This window comes from Carcharodon carcharias, chromosome 13 (assembly GCF_017639515.1).
Source record: "Carcharodon carcharias isolate sCarCar2 chromosome 13, sCarCar2.pri, whole genome shotgun sequence".
Taxonomy (NCBI): domain Eukaryota; kingdom Metazoa; phylum Chordata; class Chondrichthyes; order Lamniformes; family Lamnidae; genus Carcharodon; species Carcharodon carcharias.
In genome coordinates, this window is record NC_054479.1 from 96,542,819 (window position 1) to 96,558,240 (window position 15,422).

The following is a 15,422-nucleotide window of genomic DNA, read 5'->3' on the forward strand; positions in this document are numbered from 1 at the left end:
GCGCTGAACGGATGTTTCACACCATCAATTTTGTGGAAAACATAGATGCCATCACACCGTCCAAAGTGTTTGCCAAGATCTGAATTATCTGCCCTCTGTAAATTCTAAAAGACATGTATTCACACACTTGGAAGGCTATGGTGAAACTTACCACTGTGAAACTTTCAGCGTACAACCGTTCACTAATTCTGTGTGCAGGGTCCATGCTCCTAGAAATGAAAGGCCCAGTGATTGCAGGTTTATAGGTATGCCATGACTTCACACTAGTAACAATCCATGGAATCAGTTAAACAGCACAAGGCAGATCAACCTCAGAAGCTACTCCTATCACCTCAGCTCAGAAGAAATATTGAGAATGTTGCAACAATATTGGCAGTTTCAAGGAACTGCAACATTACACTTGAAGGAGAATTTATGTCTGCCAATTGATCCGCCAGATAAGTGCAGCATCCATGTTCAAGAAAAACTGAAAGTCAAACTAGATGAAATGGAGAAAGATGGCATCATTAAAAAAGTACAAGAGCACACAGAATTGTGCAGCTCAATTACATGTCTCATAAAGCAGGGCAGGTCATTGAGAGTATGCCTCGATCCATGACGTTTCAACACAGCTTTGAAACACTGTCCTTACAAAATACCCACATTAGAAGAGTTAAATCCAAAATTTGCAGATGCAAGATTCTTCTCGAAGCTTGATGCTAAGCATGGTTACTGGCCAGTACACATTATGGTGTTTCCCAACAAATTCCCAACAGTTTATAACATTTTGTACCCCTTTTGGATGACACTGTTTTCAACTACTTCCTTTCGGGTTGTTAGCTAGGATCTCTTTCAAGCCCAAATGAACCAGATTACACACACTGTATCAGAATGCATCTGTATCACAGATGACATAGCTGTTGTGGGAAGAACAAAGCAAGAACATAACCATAATCTGCACTTATTAATGCAAGCGGTGCGTAACATGGCATTGGTGTGCAACAGTCTGAAATGTGACAAAGTGCAGTAGCAGATCAATTTCTTCAGTTCTATTTATTCCAGTGTTGACATATGGCCTGATCCAAGTAAAATAGAGGATATTACAACCATTCCAGTCTTCAAGATGTCTAGCGGAAAAATTTACCCCCATTGGGGGTGTTGTGCGGGGGTGGGCGCAAACCCAATCAGCGCCCCCGATTGGGGACACGCTGCTATTTACGTGGGCAGGCCAATTAAGGCCTGCCCATCATGACGTGCACCCAGAAGCGCTGTGCGCTCCCCGTGCGGGCAAGGGGGGGGGGATTGCCTGAGTCGTTTCCTGCGCACAAAAGAGCGCAGAAATCTCCCTGAGGCACACAGGTGTCTCAGGGAGATCCGTTTGACATGTGCAAGTTTAAATAAAGTAAGGAAAAAACTTTTGAAACATGTCCCCTCATGTGACACTGTCACATGAGCCGGGACATGTCAAAGAATTAATATAAAATTGTTGATTACATTTTAAAACACTTCATGAAAACTCATCCTGACCGTGGATGAGGTTTCATGAAAAATGCGAAGGCCAAGTCGGCCGTGCGTCCGCCGAACTGACAATCTAAATGACAAGTGGTGACATCGGGATGCACGCCCGATGTCACCGTGCATCGTTTTACATGTCAGCAAGCGGGCCCCACCTCTACTCGCCGACCAGAGAATTCTGCCCTAGGTCTCTTTAATTTTTTTATCTCTATACATTCCCAATTTTGCTCAAAGATCTCGATCACTAAGGGAATTGTTGAGAAAGTATGTGCCTTTCCTATGGCACGAGGACTACCAAAGCCTCTTAGGAGCTCAAAGGGTCATTACCCTTTGACATTGACATTGCAATTTTACGATCCTAGGGAGGCAACTACCCTGGAGATAGATGCCTGACAGAAAGGTCTGGAAGCATGCATATTGCAAAAAGGCAAATAGATTACATTTGATTTAAAATCTCTGTCCAAAATGCAATCCAATTGTCCAGCATCGAGGGGGAAACATTAGCTTTAGTGTTTGGAATCACTTATTTCATACCAATCTATTTGGGAAAATATTTATGGTAGTTACCGACTACAAGGCACTGGGGATAATTTGGTGAAAATTACTGACCACAGCGCCACTAAGATTGCAACATCCCTTAATTAAGATTCAAGGTTATGACCGTGAGATCAGGTACAAGCCAGGCAACATCAGATACACTTAACAGATTGCCTAACCCAGTGAAAACAGAAGATATACCCTTACATCTACAAGTTAACTTCATTGACATCAAATTTGAAGATGTTCTCCAAATTGATTTGGTACATTTTGCACAACGCAAATGCCAGCATCTACAAGAAGAAACGGTGGAAAATTCTACACTACAGAAACTGTGGAAAACTATCCTCAAGATGGCCTGATTCAATTCAGCAACAAACACATAAGACCATTTTGGCCTTATCAGGATGAGCTAGGTATCTCATGGGGAATCATTTTTAAAGGCAGACAAGTCATCAAATTGGAATCTTTGCAACCTGATATTCTTCAACATCACTCACACATGGGCATAGATTGAATGAAAAGACTCTCAAGAGAGACTATCTATTAGCCAGGTGTGAACCATGACATTGAAGTTGTTGCCAAGAAGCGCAAGGCATGTCAAGAGTATATACCAAGTCAGTACAGAACACCAGTGATTACACATGATGTTCCTACACATCCTTGGTCCAAAATCACATCCAACCTCCTTCAAGTCCATGGCACTGAATTCATCATCATCACTGACTACTTTACCAAGTACCTCATTATTTGACAATTGAACAATACGTCAAGCACAACTGCCGCGCACACTCTAAGAGCTATTTTCAGTTTATCTGGTGTGCCTAGAGAGATCATTATAGATAATGATCCACAATTTATTAGTAAGCTATTTCAGGATGTGTGAGAGAAGTGGCATATCCATCACACTACTTCATCTCCTCATTATCCTACATCTGATGGCCTAGCTGAATAATTGATTCGCAGTGAAATCCCTAATTCTCAAATGTAAACACATCAAGCAAGATCCACATATTGCAATATTACATCTGAGACTGACGCCTTTAAGTGCAACTATTCCATCACCGGCAGAGCTCATGTTTGGCAGACCTGTGTGTACCAATTTAACTATTCTTACCCATTCTACTCTCTCAGAAACTAGGGAGCAACTTTTCAAACTACAAGAGAAGATGACCAAAGTGTACAATAAAAATGCAGCTACAAAATTGCCAAGTTTACAGCTGGGACAACAAGTTCACATCCAGAATCCTACAGAAGGTACACGGCAATCAGCCGAGCTAACAAGAATTAGTTCAGAACCAAAGTCCTATGAGGTCCTTACATACAAAGTGCAATAGTGAGGCGTAACAGAAGACAAATCAGATTCATTCCAGCTCCTCAACCACTGTACAGTCCTGTTGCATCTGGGACAAGATCCCAAATACAACCAGGAACAACATTCAAGAATGACAATCCCACAGATCTCTGTTAGAAATTAAAGACACCTCCAGAGAAGGTTATCAGCACAAGATCTGGATGTACCAGAGATTACCTTTAGAGACTCACTGGCTGGAATTTTCCACCTGTTCCTGCCGTTGGGATTCTCTGGTCCCACCGAAGTCAATGGAGTTTTGAATGGCTTGCTGCATCTTCTGCGGAGGTACCCACCGCAGTGGGGCAGGAAAATTCCAGCCATAGATTCATCAGCTCTATGCACTTATGTAATGGCAACTAAACAGGATCATGTATTGTAAATAGTTATATTTCGTTGGAAGGGGAGGAAGTATCTTTAAAAAGGAAGGGAGATGTTGTAATGTGCCTTTAAGCAGCATGACATCACTAGAAATGTGTCACGTGATCTAGTCTTAGTTTCACTTTTGCTTTGAGCAGAGCACACACATAAATCTTCTCACTTCAAGCTTTAGACCTGTGTATAACTGTTCTCATGTGCCTAGCCTTAAAAAGTGAACCCACAATGTGTTTACCCAATCCCTTATAAGTGATTGGTGCCTTGTGTCTTGTATAGTAAATAAACCCAAGGTATGATATCATTATAATTGCACATCGGGGAGCCCTCTCCTTCCCCTGGTGTGTTATACCTTGTCCATCAATGGCAAATATTGATTATCCAGCAGCCTGCAGTGCATTGCTGCAACTTCCCTTGTATAAGGACTATACCTTTTAAAAGAGAAAGCTGCCTGGAGCAATGCTACTGAATCCCCTGGAGTGCACAAAGGGAGTTGGCAGAGAAAGTGTGTTCGGGACTGTATCGGATGTGTTCCTGGCCATGCCACTATCAAGGGAATGAGGTGGGTAGATAAATTTTGAGTCCTACCTGCCTGGTTTCCAGCAGATTTGGGCATGTCACAAATTGTGACTGCCATGCCCAAAAATTGGGGCCAATGGATTTCATGCCATTGTGTTTTCTAGATTGCAAGCTATTATATTATAATAGTATGAAGAAAATGTTTACGTGGAATTTTTAAAAATATATTTTCTGTTCCAAAAGTTAATATTTGTCCAGCTTCTATTCTGGATCTATGGGAACCCCTAGAAACTGGGAATTAAGATGATTATGTTACCATGTGAACTTCTTCCAACTATAAATGAATGCACTTGGAATCACAGTTCAAATCATATTCATCTCTGGATGCTTAGCCTTGATGATGTTAGGGCAACTCTGAACTTGAACAACCTGCAAGAATACCTTTGCTTACTTGGAAATCACAGGGTCATGTTTAAGCTTGAAAAAGATTGACACAGAGACCTGCTGTTGTGTTCTGTGCATTAATCTGTTTATTCAGGCTGTGAATTGTTGGAAATTCTTAAAATGCCTTTTTTAAATAAATTATTCTTACCTTTTCCTTTGCCTCTATTTTCTTTCACTTATTCTAATCATTCTTTACCTCTTTTTATTTTCTTACCTGTTTTGACATTGAACTCATCCACTCTAATTCACCTTCCTTATCAGTCCTTTATCTGTATATTCCTCAATCCTTCAACCTCATTGGTTTAAGGCAATCCACTCTTTGTCCTGTTTTTCACTAAGGATGCCCTGTTCCCCTTGCTGCAGTTTTATCAGATGTCACTTACAGCAACTTAGTGGACAAAAAATTTAAAAACCTAAACATGCACAGACAAGTCTAAGAGGGGAAGCTCCAGCAATGACTTTCCCAATTAATGGTTACACTCATATACTATAATAATGGGATCTTTATTTGTTTCTTGAGAATACAACAATAGTGTTCCACATGCTTGGCAGGCTAGGTGATTTTGATTTAGTGTTTTTTTTTAAGGTTGAAAAATTCAAACTTGTACTGACATGTTAAGCTCTTCAAGAACTCATGGTTAACTGGAAGCCAGCAGATTTTATACTATGCCATTGTGTCTCTTGAGAAACTATGTTACATAGCAATGAATACACAGGTTAATACAAACTAAGATTTTTGATTTTCAACAAATGATATTTGACTTTAAATATATATTTCTCTGGGAACATTGTGAAGAAAAAGGAAACAATAAAAAAAAAAGGATTCTTTAATTGCTGGGTCAAAATCCTGGAACTCCCTTCCTAACAGTACTAAGGATGTACCTACACCACATGGACTGCAGCGAGTCAAGAAGGTGGCTCACTACCACCTTCTCAAGGGCAGTTAGGGATGGACAATAAATGCTGGTTCCCTGTTTTCTTTCTCCCTCTTTTCTTCAGTCGCAGTGTCACATTTGCTATCTTTGGGACTGTTCCAGAATGTAGGGAATTTTGTAGCTATCTCTTTTAGAATCCCAGGGTGTTTTCAAAAAGTATGAAAATAGCAGCAATACAGGTAGAATTTCTCTTGAGGGAATACTGATCTACCAGCTGTCACACCAGATTAATAGGATTAACATCAGAATTAACTGAGGTACTTTTTGAAAGCACATAGCTTCACCATTTGCAAAATATCATACTCTAGTCCAAAGTCTGTGAGAATTTTTGATTATGCTTCTGATGTGGTCAGCTACATGGTCACCCATACCAATTGACTGGTGTCTCACTTTCATATTTTTATGCATCAACATCTAAAACCTGTCTACTTATTTTACTGTGGTGTGTCCACAATAGCACTGATTCATGTCATACTTGTGACCAGAAAATGACAATCATAGGGCAACTAGTCTTAAGGTCTATAAGTGCCAAGTGATAGAATCAACAGTACTTTAGGATCCTCTGCACATTGACTGGACAAATCAGACTGGCAGGGGTAACATGGAAGACAAATTTGTAGAATGCATCAGGGATTGTTTCTTAGAGCAATATGTTACAGAACCTACCCGGGAACAGGCTATTTTAGATCTAGTAATGTGTAATGAATTGGGATTAATAAGAGATATCATAGTTAAGGATCCTAAAGGGGGTAGTAATCACAACATGGTAGAATTTCAAATTCAGTTTGAGGGCATGCAACTCAGGTCTGAAACCAGTGTCCTCAATTCAAATAAGGGCAGTTGCAGAGGTATGAAGAAAGAGTTGTCTAAAGCAGGCTGGGAAAATAGACTAAGGGGAGGGTCAGTGGATGAGCAGTGGCAGACATTTAAGCAGATACTTCATAACACTCAGCAAAAATTTATCCTGGTCAAAAAGAAGGACTCGGTATAATAGAGGCATTGGTCGAAATATTCCAGAACTCACTGGATTCTGGGAGGGTCCCAGCAGATTAGAAAAACAGTAGTGTGATGCCCCTGTTCGAGGAGGGAGATAAAAAGCAGGAAACTATAGGCCAGTCAACCTAACATCTGTTGTTGAGAGAATGCTACAGTCCGTTATTAAGGAAGAAATAGCGGGACACTTAGAAAAGATTAACACAATCAAACAGAATCAACATGGTTTTGTGAAAGGGAAATCATATTTGACAAATTTGCTAGAGTTCTTTGAGGATATAGCAAGCAGAGTTGTCAAAGGGAAGCCTGTATATTCCAGAAGGCATTCGATAAGGTGCCACATAAAAGCACAAGATAGGAGCTCACGGTATTGGGGGTAATGTATTAGCATAGATTGAGGATTGGTTAACACACAGAAGACAGAGTCGGGATTAATGGGTCTTTTTCAGGCGTAACTAGTGGAGTGCCACAAGGATCAGTCCTAGGCTCGCAATTATTTACTTTCTATATTAATGACTTGGAGTAGGGGGCAGAGTGTAATGTATCCACATTTGCTGATGATACAAAAATAGATGGGAAGGCATGTTGTGATGAGGACATAAGGAATCAGCTAGGGGATATGGATAAGTTGAGTGAGCAAGCAAAAACTTGGTAGACGGAGTTTAACGTAGAAAAGTGTGAAGTCATGCACATTGGAAGGAAGAATCAAAAGGCAGACTATTATTTAAATGGAGAGAAACTCCAAAAAAGTGCAGCACAGAAGGATCTGGGTGTTCTTGTGCATGAAACACAAAAAGTTAGCATGCATGTGCAGCAAGTAATTAAGAAGGCAAATGGAATTTTGGCCTGTATTGCTTGGGAGTTGGCGTTTAAAAAATAGGGAAGTCTTGTTATAGCTGTACAGGGTGTTGGTGAGGCCGCACCTGGAATACTGTGTATAGTTTTGGTCCCTGTATTTAAGAAAGGATATACTGGCATTAGACACAGCTCAAAATAGATTCACTAGGCCGATTCCAGGGATGAAGGGGTTGACTTATCAAGTACGGCTAAACAGGTCAGGCCTTTATTCATTAGAGTTTAGAAGAATGAGGGGTGATCTTATTGAAACGTACAAGATTCCGAGGGGGCTTGACAGGGTGGAGTTGAGAAGATGTATCCAGTAGTGGGGGAATCTCAAACTAGGGGACATAGTTACAGAATAAGGGGACACTCATTTAAAACTGAGATGTGAAGGAATTTCTTCTCTCAGTGGGTAGTGAATGTCTGGAATTCTCTATCCCAGCGATTTGTGGAGGCTAGGTCACAGAGTATTTAAAGAGGCATAGATAGATTTTTGAAATATCAAAGAGTTGAGGGCTATGAGGGGCTGACAGGAAAGAGGAGTTGAGGCCTGGGGCAGATCGACTATTATCATATTGAATGATGAGGCAGGCTTGAGGTGCCAAATGGCTCCTATTTCTTATGTTCTTATGTTCTCTGTTAAAGCATAAGAGGGAGGCCACTCGTGTGATGCGGTGGATAGCAGCAGGTTTTACAATACTGAATCAAACTCTAAAATACTGCCCAAGCTTTCTTCTTTCACTATCATCATATTTATTAATATGCCAACACCCCTTGATCCGCTATTCAGCTTTGATCCAGTTCCTTTAAAAAAGGTAGCTATTGATCCAGAAATATTTTTTTTCTCGCTGATAGTTGCATTAGACTCAGGTGATAAAGTGGCAGAAATTGGCTACAGATCAGAAAATATAAAGTCGGGGTTAAGAGTAGGCTGGCAAAAGAGTAGGCAGTGTTTTCCACATGTGATGGAACAATTGTTCACAATTTACAAATGATTTGGACTCAGGAATTCAAAGTACAATTTCAAAATTTACTGATGACACCAAATTGGTGGCATAGTCTGCTCTGCTCTTTTCTATTGTGGGCCACCTTTTCTTGCAAGAGAGAAGGTAGAATGTCAGCGATTGTGTTGTGTTGTGTTTGGGTAATATGTATACCAAAGCTGAATAGCTGCATGTACATAAAGCCAGTGGGAGGTGGGTATGAGGTTTGCAGGATTGGTAAGTGTGTGATGGTAAGGTGGAGTAATTGGATGTTAGGCACAAGTCCCATATGCCAGGGAATAAAGCTGGGTGAGTGATGGGGATGTGGTGCATTGAGTAATAGATGTCATTTGAAGATGAATTAATTGTCTTTGTCTTTGAGCACATGGGGTCATTAGACTTCTTGTGGGATTGCTGCAAGGTCCTCAAGTCCAGACTCTTGGAATTGACCTCCTCGACTACTACCTCCCATTACCCTATGCAGGTGGTTGTTGCGAGCCTCCTGACCTTCTGTGGAAGCAGGACATCTCTTCCCCCTTACCTACCTCAACCATGAATGGTTTTGGCGCTAGATCGATCAGCCTGAAACTCACTCTCTCTCTGTCCTCGTGATCTGTTTTGTAGGTTTCAAATTTCCCTTTAAGAGGGCCAGAATGCCTTTAAGAGGAGCAGACCGGCTGTACTACATGCACTCAGTACAACACTGCTCAGACCCCTGTTGAGCGCAGAGGCGGCTGGAAACATGATAAGGCAGCTAGCAGCCAGGAAAGTGTTTGGCCCCACGCTACAATCATGGTAATGAGGTGGAAGCATCTCATTTCCATTCTGCTTCCTCCAAAGAAACAGTGTAAACATATTGTGAATTGTGATCCAAAATATGGGGCAAATGCATTTTTAGCCGTTGTTAAATAAATTTGATGTTCAATTGTGCAGTAAAACACACACATAATACAAAGGATTTAGAATAATTCGAAATTAGATTTACAAATATGAAAATGTTATTGAAAGAACTGATGGTAAGGAGAAGACTTGCCTTTACATAGCATCTTTTACAACCACCCAGATGTCCAACAGTACTTTATAGCCAAAAAAAAAATTGCTTTGGAAGTGTAGTCACTGTTGTAATGTAAGAAACGCAGCAGCCAATATGCATACAGCAATATCACATTGCCATTAGTGGGATCATGACAAGATAATCCGATTTTGGATAAATATTGGGCAGGATACCAGGGGTAACTTCTTCAAAATAATGGCATGGAATCTTGAATATCCATTAGAGAGGGCTGACAGGTTCTTGATTTGAACACCTCAACTGAAAGATGGCACCTACCACAGTGCAGCACTCTCTCAGTACTGCACTCTGTTGTCAATCTTTATCTTATCAACAGAAGGTCTGGAGTGGGTCTTGAACCCATGGCCTTCTGACACAGAAGCGATCATGACACTGAAGTTATATATATACTGACATTAAGACGGCAAGAACATAAGAAATAGGAAAAGGAGGAGGCCACACGGCCCCTTGCACCCGTTGCTCTGCCATTCAATCTTCTAGCTTAACTCTACTTTTCCACTCTAACACCACTCTCAGTCTTGAACATACTCCGTGACATCCCACGCCCTCTGTGTTAGAGAATTCTAGTGATTCACAGCATTGAGTCAGGAAATGTCTCCTCATCTCCGAAATGGCCAACACCTTATCCTGAGACCATGACCCCTAGTTCTGGACAGTCTAACCAGTGGTAACAGCCTCACATCCTCTAGCCATCAGGCCCCCTCAGAATTTTACATGTTCAATGTCTATAAATATGGATCTTAATAAGATTTCCTGCGGTTGATATTTCTATCAAGATCATGAATACATTCAAAAGATTCTACTTTTCATTCTTTCAAAATACCAATCAGAGGAAATCTTCACAACTGTATGTATAATGCTACCAACATAACAACTATATAAAATAGTTTCAGATGTTCTCAAAGCTAGCAAAAGCTGAGGGATATTAGGTTGGGTGGGGATCAGAAGGGGTGGGTGGTAATCAGTTCAAGTGTTAAAACTGAGAATTTCAATCGCTTCAAGAAACTGATTGTAGTTTTGACCTTGCTAATTTGAGAGATTAATGGAGTTCATTTTTGATGATGAAATCTGAACACTGGTGTACAGCTCATTTAATACTTTATCAGAATTGCATGTCCATTGGAAGTGCTTTTTTGCTTCAAATTCTGTATTGAAAGAGAAATCATGACTGATCTGTGCTGTTATTTAAAAGAGTGTGAACTCCTATGAGTTAAATAATTAGGTGATTTGAAACACACTATCACCTGTAAACAACACATATAGAAGTCAGGTTCAGCAAAGCCTTGTACAAATAATTAATTCAAAATGGGACCTTCTTCTATGTCCTGCTCAACAGGAATTGCAGTTTTCAGTTTGTTTATTGGGTCTTCTTGTTAATAATAGGAATGACTCAGCAATCAAGTGATCTATTCTCTGCACACAAAACAGAAAGACACAGGACTGACACTCCCAAGACACAGGGAAATTTCTGTTAGCATTTTTACTTACAATTTTCCCATCTGCTCATGGACTCGAATCTGCAGCACGTTAATCTGGAAACAACAATATTTGTAACAACATTATTTTCCAGTCTATAAACACCTAGTGAGTTTGGGACCTCAGGCTGAAGTGAACAATGAGATTGTATCGAAAACAACAAGCTGTATGTCTCAGTCTTGCGGTGTTCTTCTTCTAACTTAACCACTAAATCTTGTATGAAGCCTATTACACTCCAAGGCGAAAGGTGCACATTCTAGTCATTTAGTCTTAGTCATTCTAGTCATTTTTTTTCCAATTCTTAATCATTAAGATAAACATATATGCAGCTCATTACCAGAGTGAAAGTAAGAAAAAAACTAATGTCATGCCCAAATTAATTCATCTGTAACTCAGTCAATATTTGATAAATGCACATTTTATAGCACTTTTCATGGCCTCAGGAAACTCTGAAGTGCTTTACAACCAATTAATACTTTTAAAGTGTTCTAGTCATTGTTGTCAGATAGGAAATGTGGCCAATTCGTTCCCAGCAAGATTTCACAAATTGAGACATAAATGTTGACCAGGCCTTATTATAACTAGTAGCCAGTTCTGCTAATCTCAGAACATAAATTAATTATGATCAATAAATATAGTCAAATGCTTGGCAGTTACTCTTTTCCCTCATTATATGTTTATTTCTTCCACAGTTTTCTTCAGTGAATGAGTGTGAAGGACACAGTTTAAAAATAAGGGGTCTCCCATTTAAGGCAGAGATGAGGAGAATTTTTTTCTCTCAGAAGGTCATTAGTCTGTAGAATTCGCTTCTCCAGTGAGCAGTGGAGGTAGGGTCATTGAACATTTTAAGGCTAAGTTAGAGAGACTCTTGATTGACAAGGGAGTCAAAGTGGGTAGAAAGGAAAGTAGAGTTGAGGCCACAATCAGATCGGCCGAAGGGCTGAATGACCTATTCCTGCTCCTAATTTGTATGCTCATGTGAGTCAGCCATGGGTCTTTCCATGATATCCATGTTCATACTGCTCTCTGTTTACTGATACAAAATGCACTCATTATGGGGCAAGATGCTCTGAAACTATGACAAGTATGTTAGGTTTCATTGGGCAAAATTTTCCCCCCCATTGGACAGGAAGTTTAGGAGCGGGCCTGTGGAGGTGCGTGGAGGCTCGCCTCCAACTGGCGCCCACAATTGGGGGGCGCACTGCCATTTTATGTGGGTGCTCCCTGTGCGAGCTGGGGGGGGATTACCTGAGCCGAGAGTGCGCTCTTTCGCACACGCGCATGAAAGAGCGCACTCATCTCCCTGAGGCTAAGTGCTCCATAATAAAAAATCTTAAAAATAGAAAAAAAAATTTCCCTGATATGTCTCCTCATGTAACACTGTCACATGACTTGGGAATGTCCATCACTTTCAAAGACACTTTTATTACATTTTTTAAAATATACATGAAACCTCATCCTGCCCGTGAATGAGGTTTCATGCTTTTTCCAATGCCCGCCAGGACTCCCGGCCTGCCTGCCAACCTTAAGGTTGGACGGGCAGGTCCACTAATTACTTTAATGACTTTGTCAATGGCCTCAATTGGCCATTGACAGGTTGGCGGGCGCACAGCTGATTCTGCTGAGCCCCCACCTACCTGAAAATTGAAATGACGTGGGGTGACGTCGGGAGTTCTGCCCGACATCATCCCACGTCATTTTACGTGTCGGCGAGCGGGCCCCGCTCCCCCCGCGCCGACCAGGAAATCCTGGCCATTATTTTTCTTTTCAATCCAGTTGATAGAATAAGAAAAAAAATTCTAGCTCATTTCTATGTAGCTTATGTTGTAATGATTAATTCTGAGCTTTGACTGTGGCCAGACGTCTAGTAGGTATATAAAGTAAAGAGCTGCACCTGAATTTCTCAGCTAGGGTCTATTAATTTCAAGTTGGAATCTATCATTTGTACCATAGCTCTTATACAAAACAAGTTTTTTTGCTGGCTAATTCAAATTCCTAGTTGAGAGGGCTGTTAAAATCTTGCAGGATCATAGGTTTAGAATAGAGGCACAAGAACACAAAAGCAAAGGCGTTATGCTAAATCTTTATAAAATCACCCATTTGGCCTCAGCTGGAGTTCTGTGTTCAATTCCGGGCATCATACTTTGGGAAGAATGTTAAGACCTCAAAGAGTGTGCAGAGGTCATTTACATATTTGTATTCTTTTTATTGGAATGTGGACATTGCTGGCAAGGCTAACATTTGTTGCTCATCCCTAATTGCTCTAGAATTATAACAATTATAACAGGGATATGGACTTCAGTTATGTGGAGAAATTAGAAAGACTGGAATTTTTCTTGGTGCAGAGAAAAGGTGTTCAAAATTATGTTAGGTTTTGATAGTAATTTTTTCCTTATTTAATGTTTCACTGTCAGGTTTGATAACCAGAGGAATTGGATTTAAGATAATTGGCAAAAGAAACAGAGGGGAGACAAGAAGAAATGCATTTATATAGCAGGTTGTGATGAACTGAAATGCACTGCCCGAAACGGTAGGTGAAATAGATTCATTCTGTAATAACTTTCAAAAGGGAATTATAAACACACACACACACACTTGAAACAGAATCATTGACAGGGCTATAAGGGGAGAGCTCAGGACTTGAACTAATTGGATAGCTCTTTCAAAGATTTGGTACAGACACGATGGGCTGAATGATTTCCTGTGTTGGATGATCCTAATGCTTCAATAATTCTCAGACTTTGGATGCATAAATAATTAATAAGTTATTCTATTCCATTTTCTAATGAGTAAACAAAAAATGCATTGCATAGAAAGTAATCAATACAAAATTTGCCACTAGAGAACTAACAGCAACAGAGTCACTTTATCAACGTTTCCTTCTCCAAATTATAATTCTTGTGGTTACATAATGGGCAGCTGCAGAAGTGATTATGTTGGAGAGACTGTACGACAGACAGGGGCTGGTTGGTTAATGAAGCATGTAAGGTGCCACTATGCCAGTGTAAAACAGGCCCAAATGGATCAGCTTTTATTTTCTTGCTTGTTATCTTGTGTTCATACAATAGAATCATCTTTAGAGCAGTTGGACAATTTAAGTTTCATTCAGTTACTGTACTAGACTTGAACCAGTGACTAAAGAACTGTGAAGTGAATATAATACTACCTAAGCTGTGAATAGAAGAATCTTTTTTAGAAGTCAATAGAGCTGAATTTCAACCCTTAAATCTGCGTAAAAATAGGCTCGGACCCAAAGGCATCCACTTTCAACCCTTTTTCCTTCTGCCAAAGTTTTTCTTTGCTTTGAAGGCTGGCATATTATGATGCCATGCAAATGAGGGAGATATATAATGCAAGCATTTATGCCCAGGCCAAAATAGGTTAAGAGTGTCCCACTAGAATCTAGTATTGCCAACAGCCTCTCAGTGTGGGGGAAATTGTATTTTGAAGCTCTACTTTTCTTACAACAATTAATTAACTACAGGAGGCAAATTCACAACTAACATGGTTGCAACAAATTTCCTTTAGTTCCGTCAAATGAGGTGGGCACCCCAGTTGTGCCTGCTGATAGTATGCAAATGACTGACACTGGAATTATGAATGGGTTCAAGGGCACATCTATGAAGTGGCCAGAATTTCTATCCAACCCTAATTCATTGACAGAAAACTGCTTACAGAATTTCTGTAGATCTATATCTAAAAGACCACACCTATACTTATTTCCTTATAGGCTCAATTTCTGATTGCTCACTGTGATAAATGCTGCTTTACTATACCCAGGTCTGAACCATTCAGACCATCTATCTGTCAGGGTAGTACATTATTGATCTTGTATTCATTCATTTTTAGGCAGCAAAAGTATTGCTTAGAGTTGCAATGATTAATGGACAACAAGGCTATTTATATTTGTGGATAGTGGTAGGGATATTAGGAAGATAGATGAGCTGAATGGCTCAGACCTAGGTATAGTAAAGCAGCATTTCTCACAACAAAAAAGCAGACATTGAGCCGATTTGGTCCCACAATGACTCAAACACTTAGGCAATAATGTGTTAAGTGGCAATTTTTAAATGAGTACAAGAATAGTTTTGTATGAGAACCAGCATTGACAAAATAGGATGAATCAAATCCTCGTGTGCTGTAAAATTCTGTGATTCTAACAAAGGGCACATGTTAAAACAAAAGATGTAAAAACTCTACATACGTCGTATTTCTGCTTCTTCAGTCTTTCAGACAGGTCAAACTTCTCTCCCTCAAGTTGCATCAGCCAATCTGCGAGTTCCTTTGCCTTCTCCCTAAATGTGACAGATAGTATGATAGGCTATGTCTGTTGTATATTCTTCTATACACATACAAGTGTCCATGTATCAATGCCCTAATTCAACAGATTGAGTAGTTAGACA

The 15,422-nt window shown here is 40.1% G+C and overlaps 1 protein-coding gene across 3 annotated transcripts in view; it reads right to left on the reverse strand.

The window, feature by feature from the left end:
• Positions 1–15,422, reverse strand: part of LOC121285929 (troponin T, fast skeletal muscle-like) — a 79,468-nt gene that overhangs the window by 11,370 nt on the left and 52,676 nt on the right. For 2 of the 3 annotated variants that reach the window (XM_041202884.1, XM_041202883.1), the window contains 2 exons: positions 15,224–15,314; positions 11,032–11,075 (listed from right to left, as the gene is read on the reverse strand). In XM_041202884.1, coding sequence (XP_041058818.1) covers positions 11,032–11,075; positions 15,224–15,314 — 135 coding nt within the window. Of the gene's footprint in view, positions 1–3,688; positions 3,742–11,031; positions 11,076–15,223; positions 15,315–15,422 lie in introns of those variants that run through there. The other variant, XM_041202885.1, reaches the window with a different exon arrangement.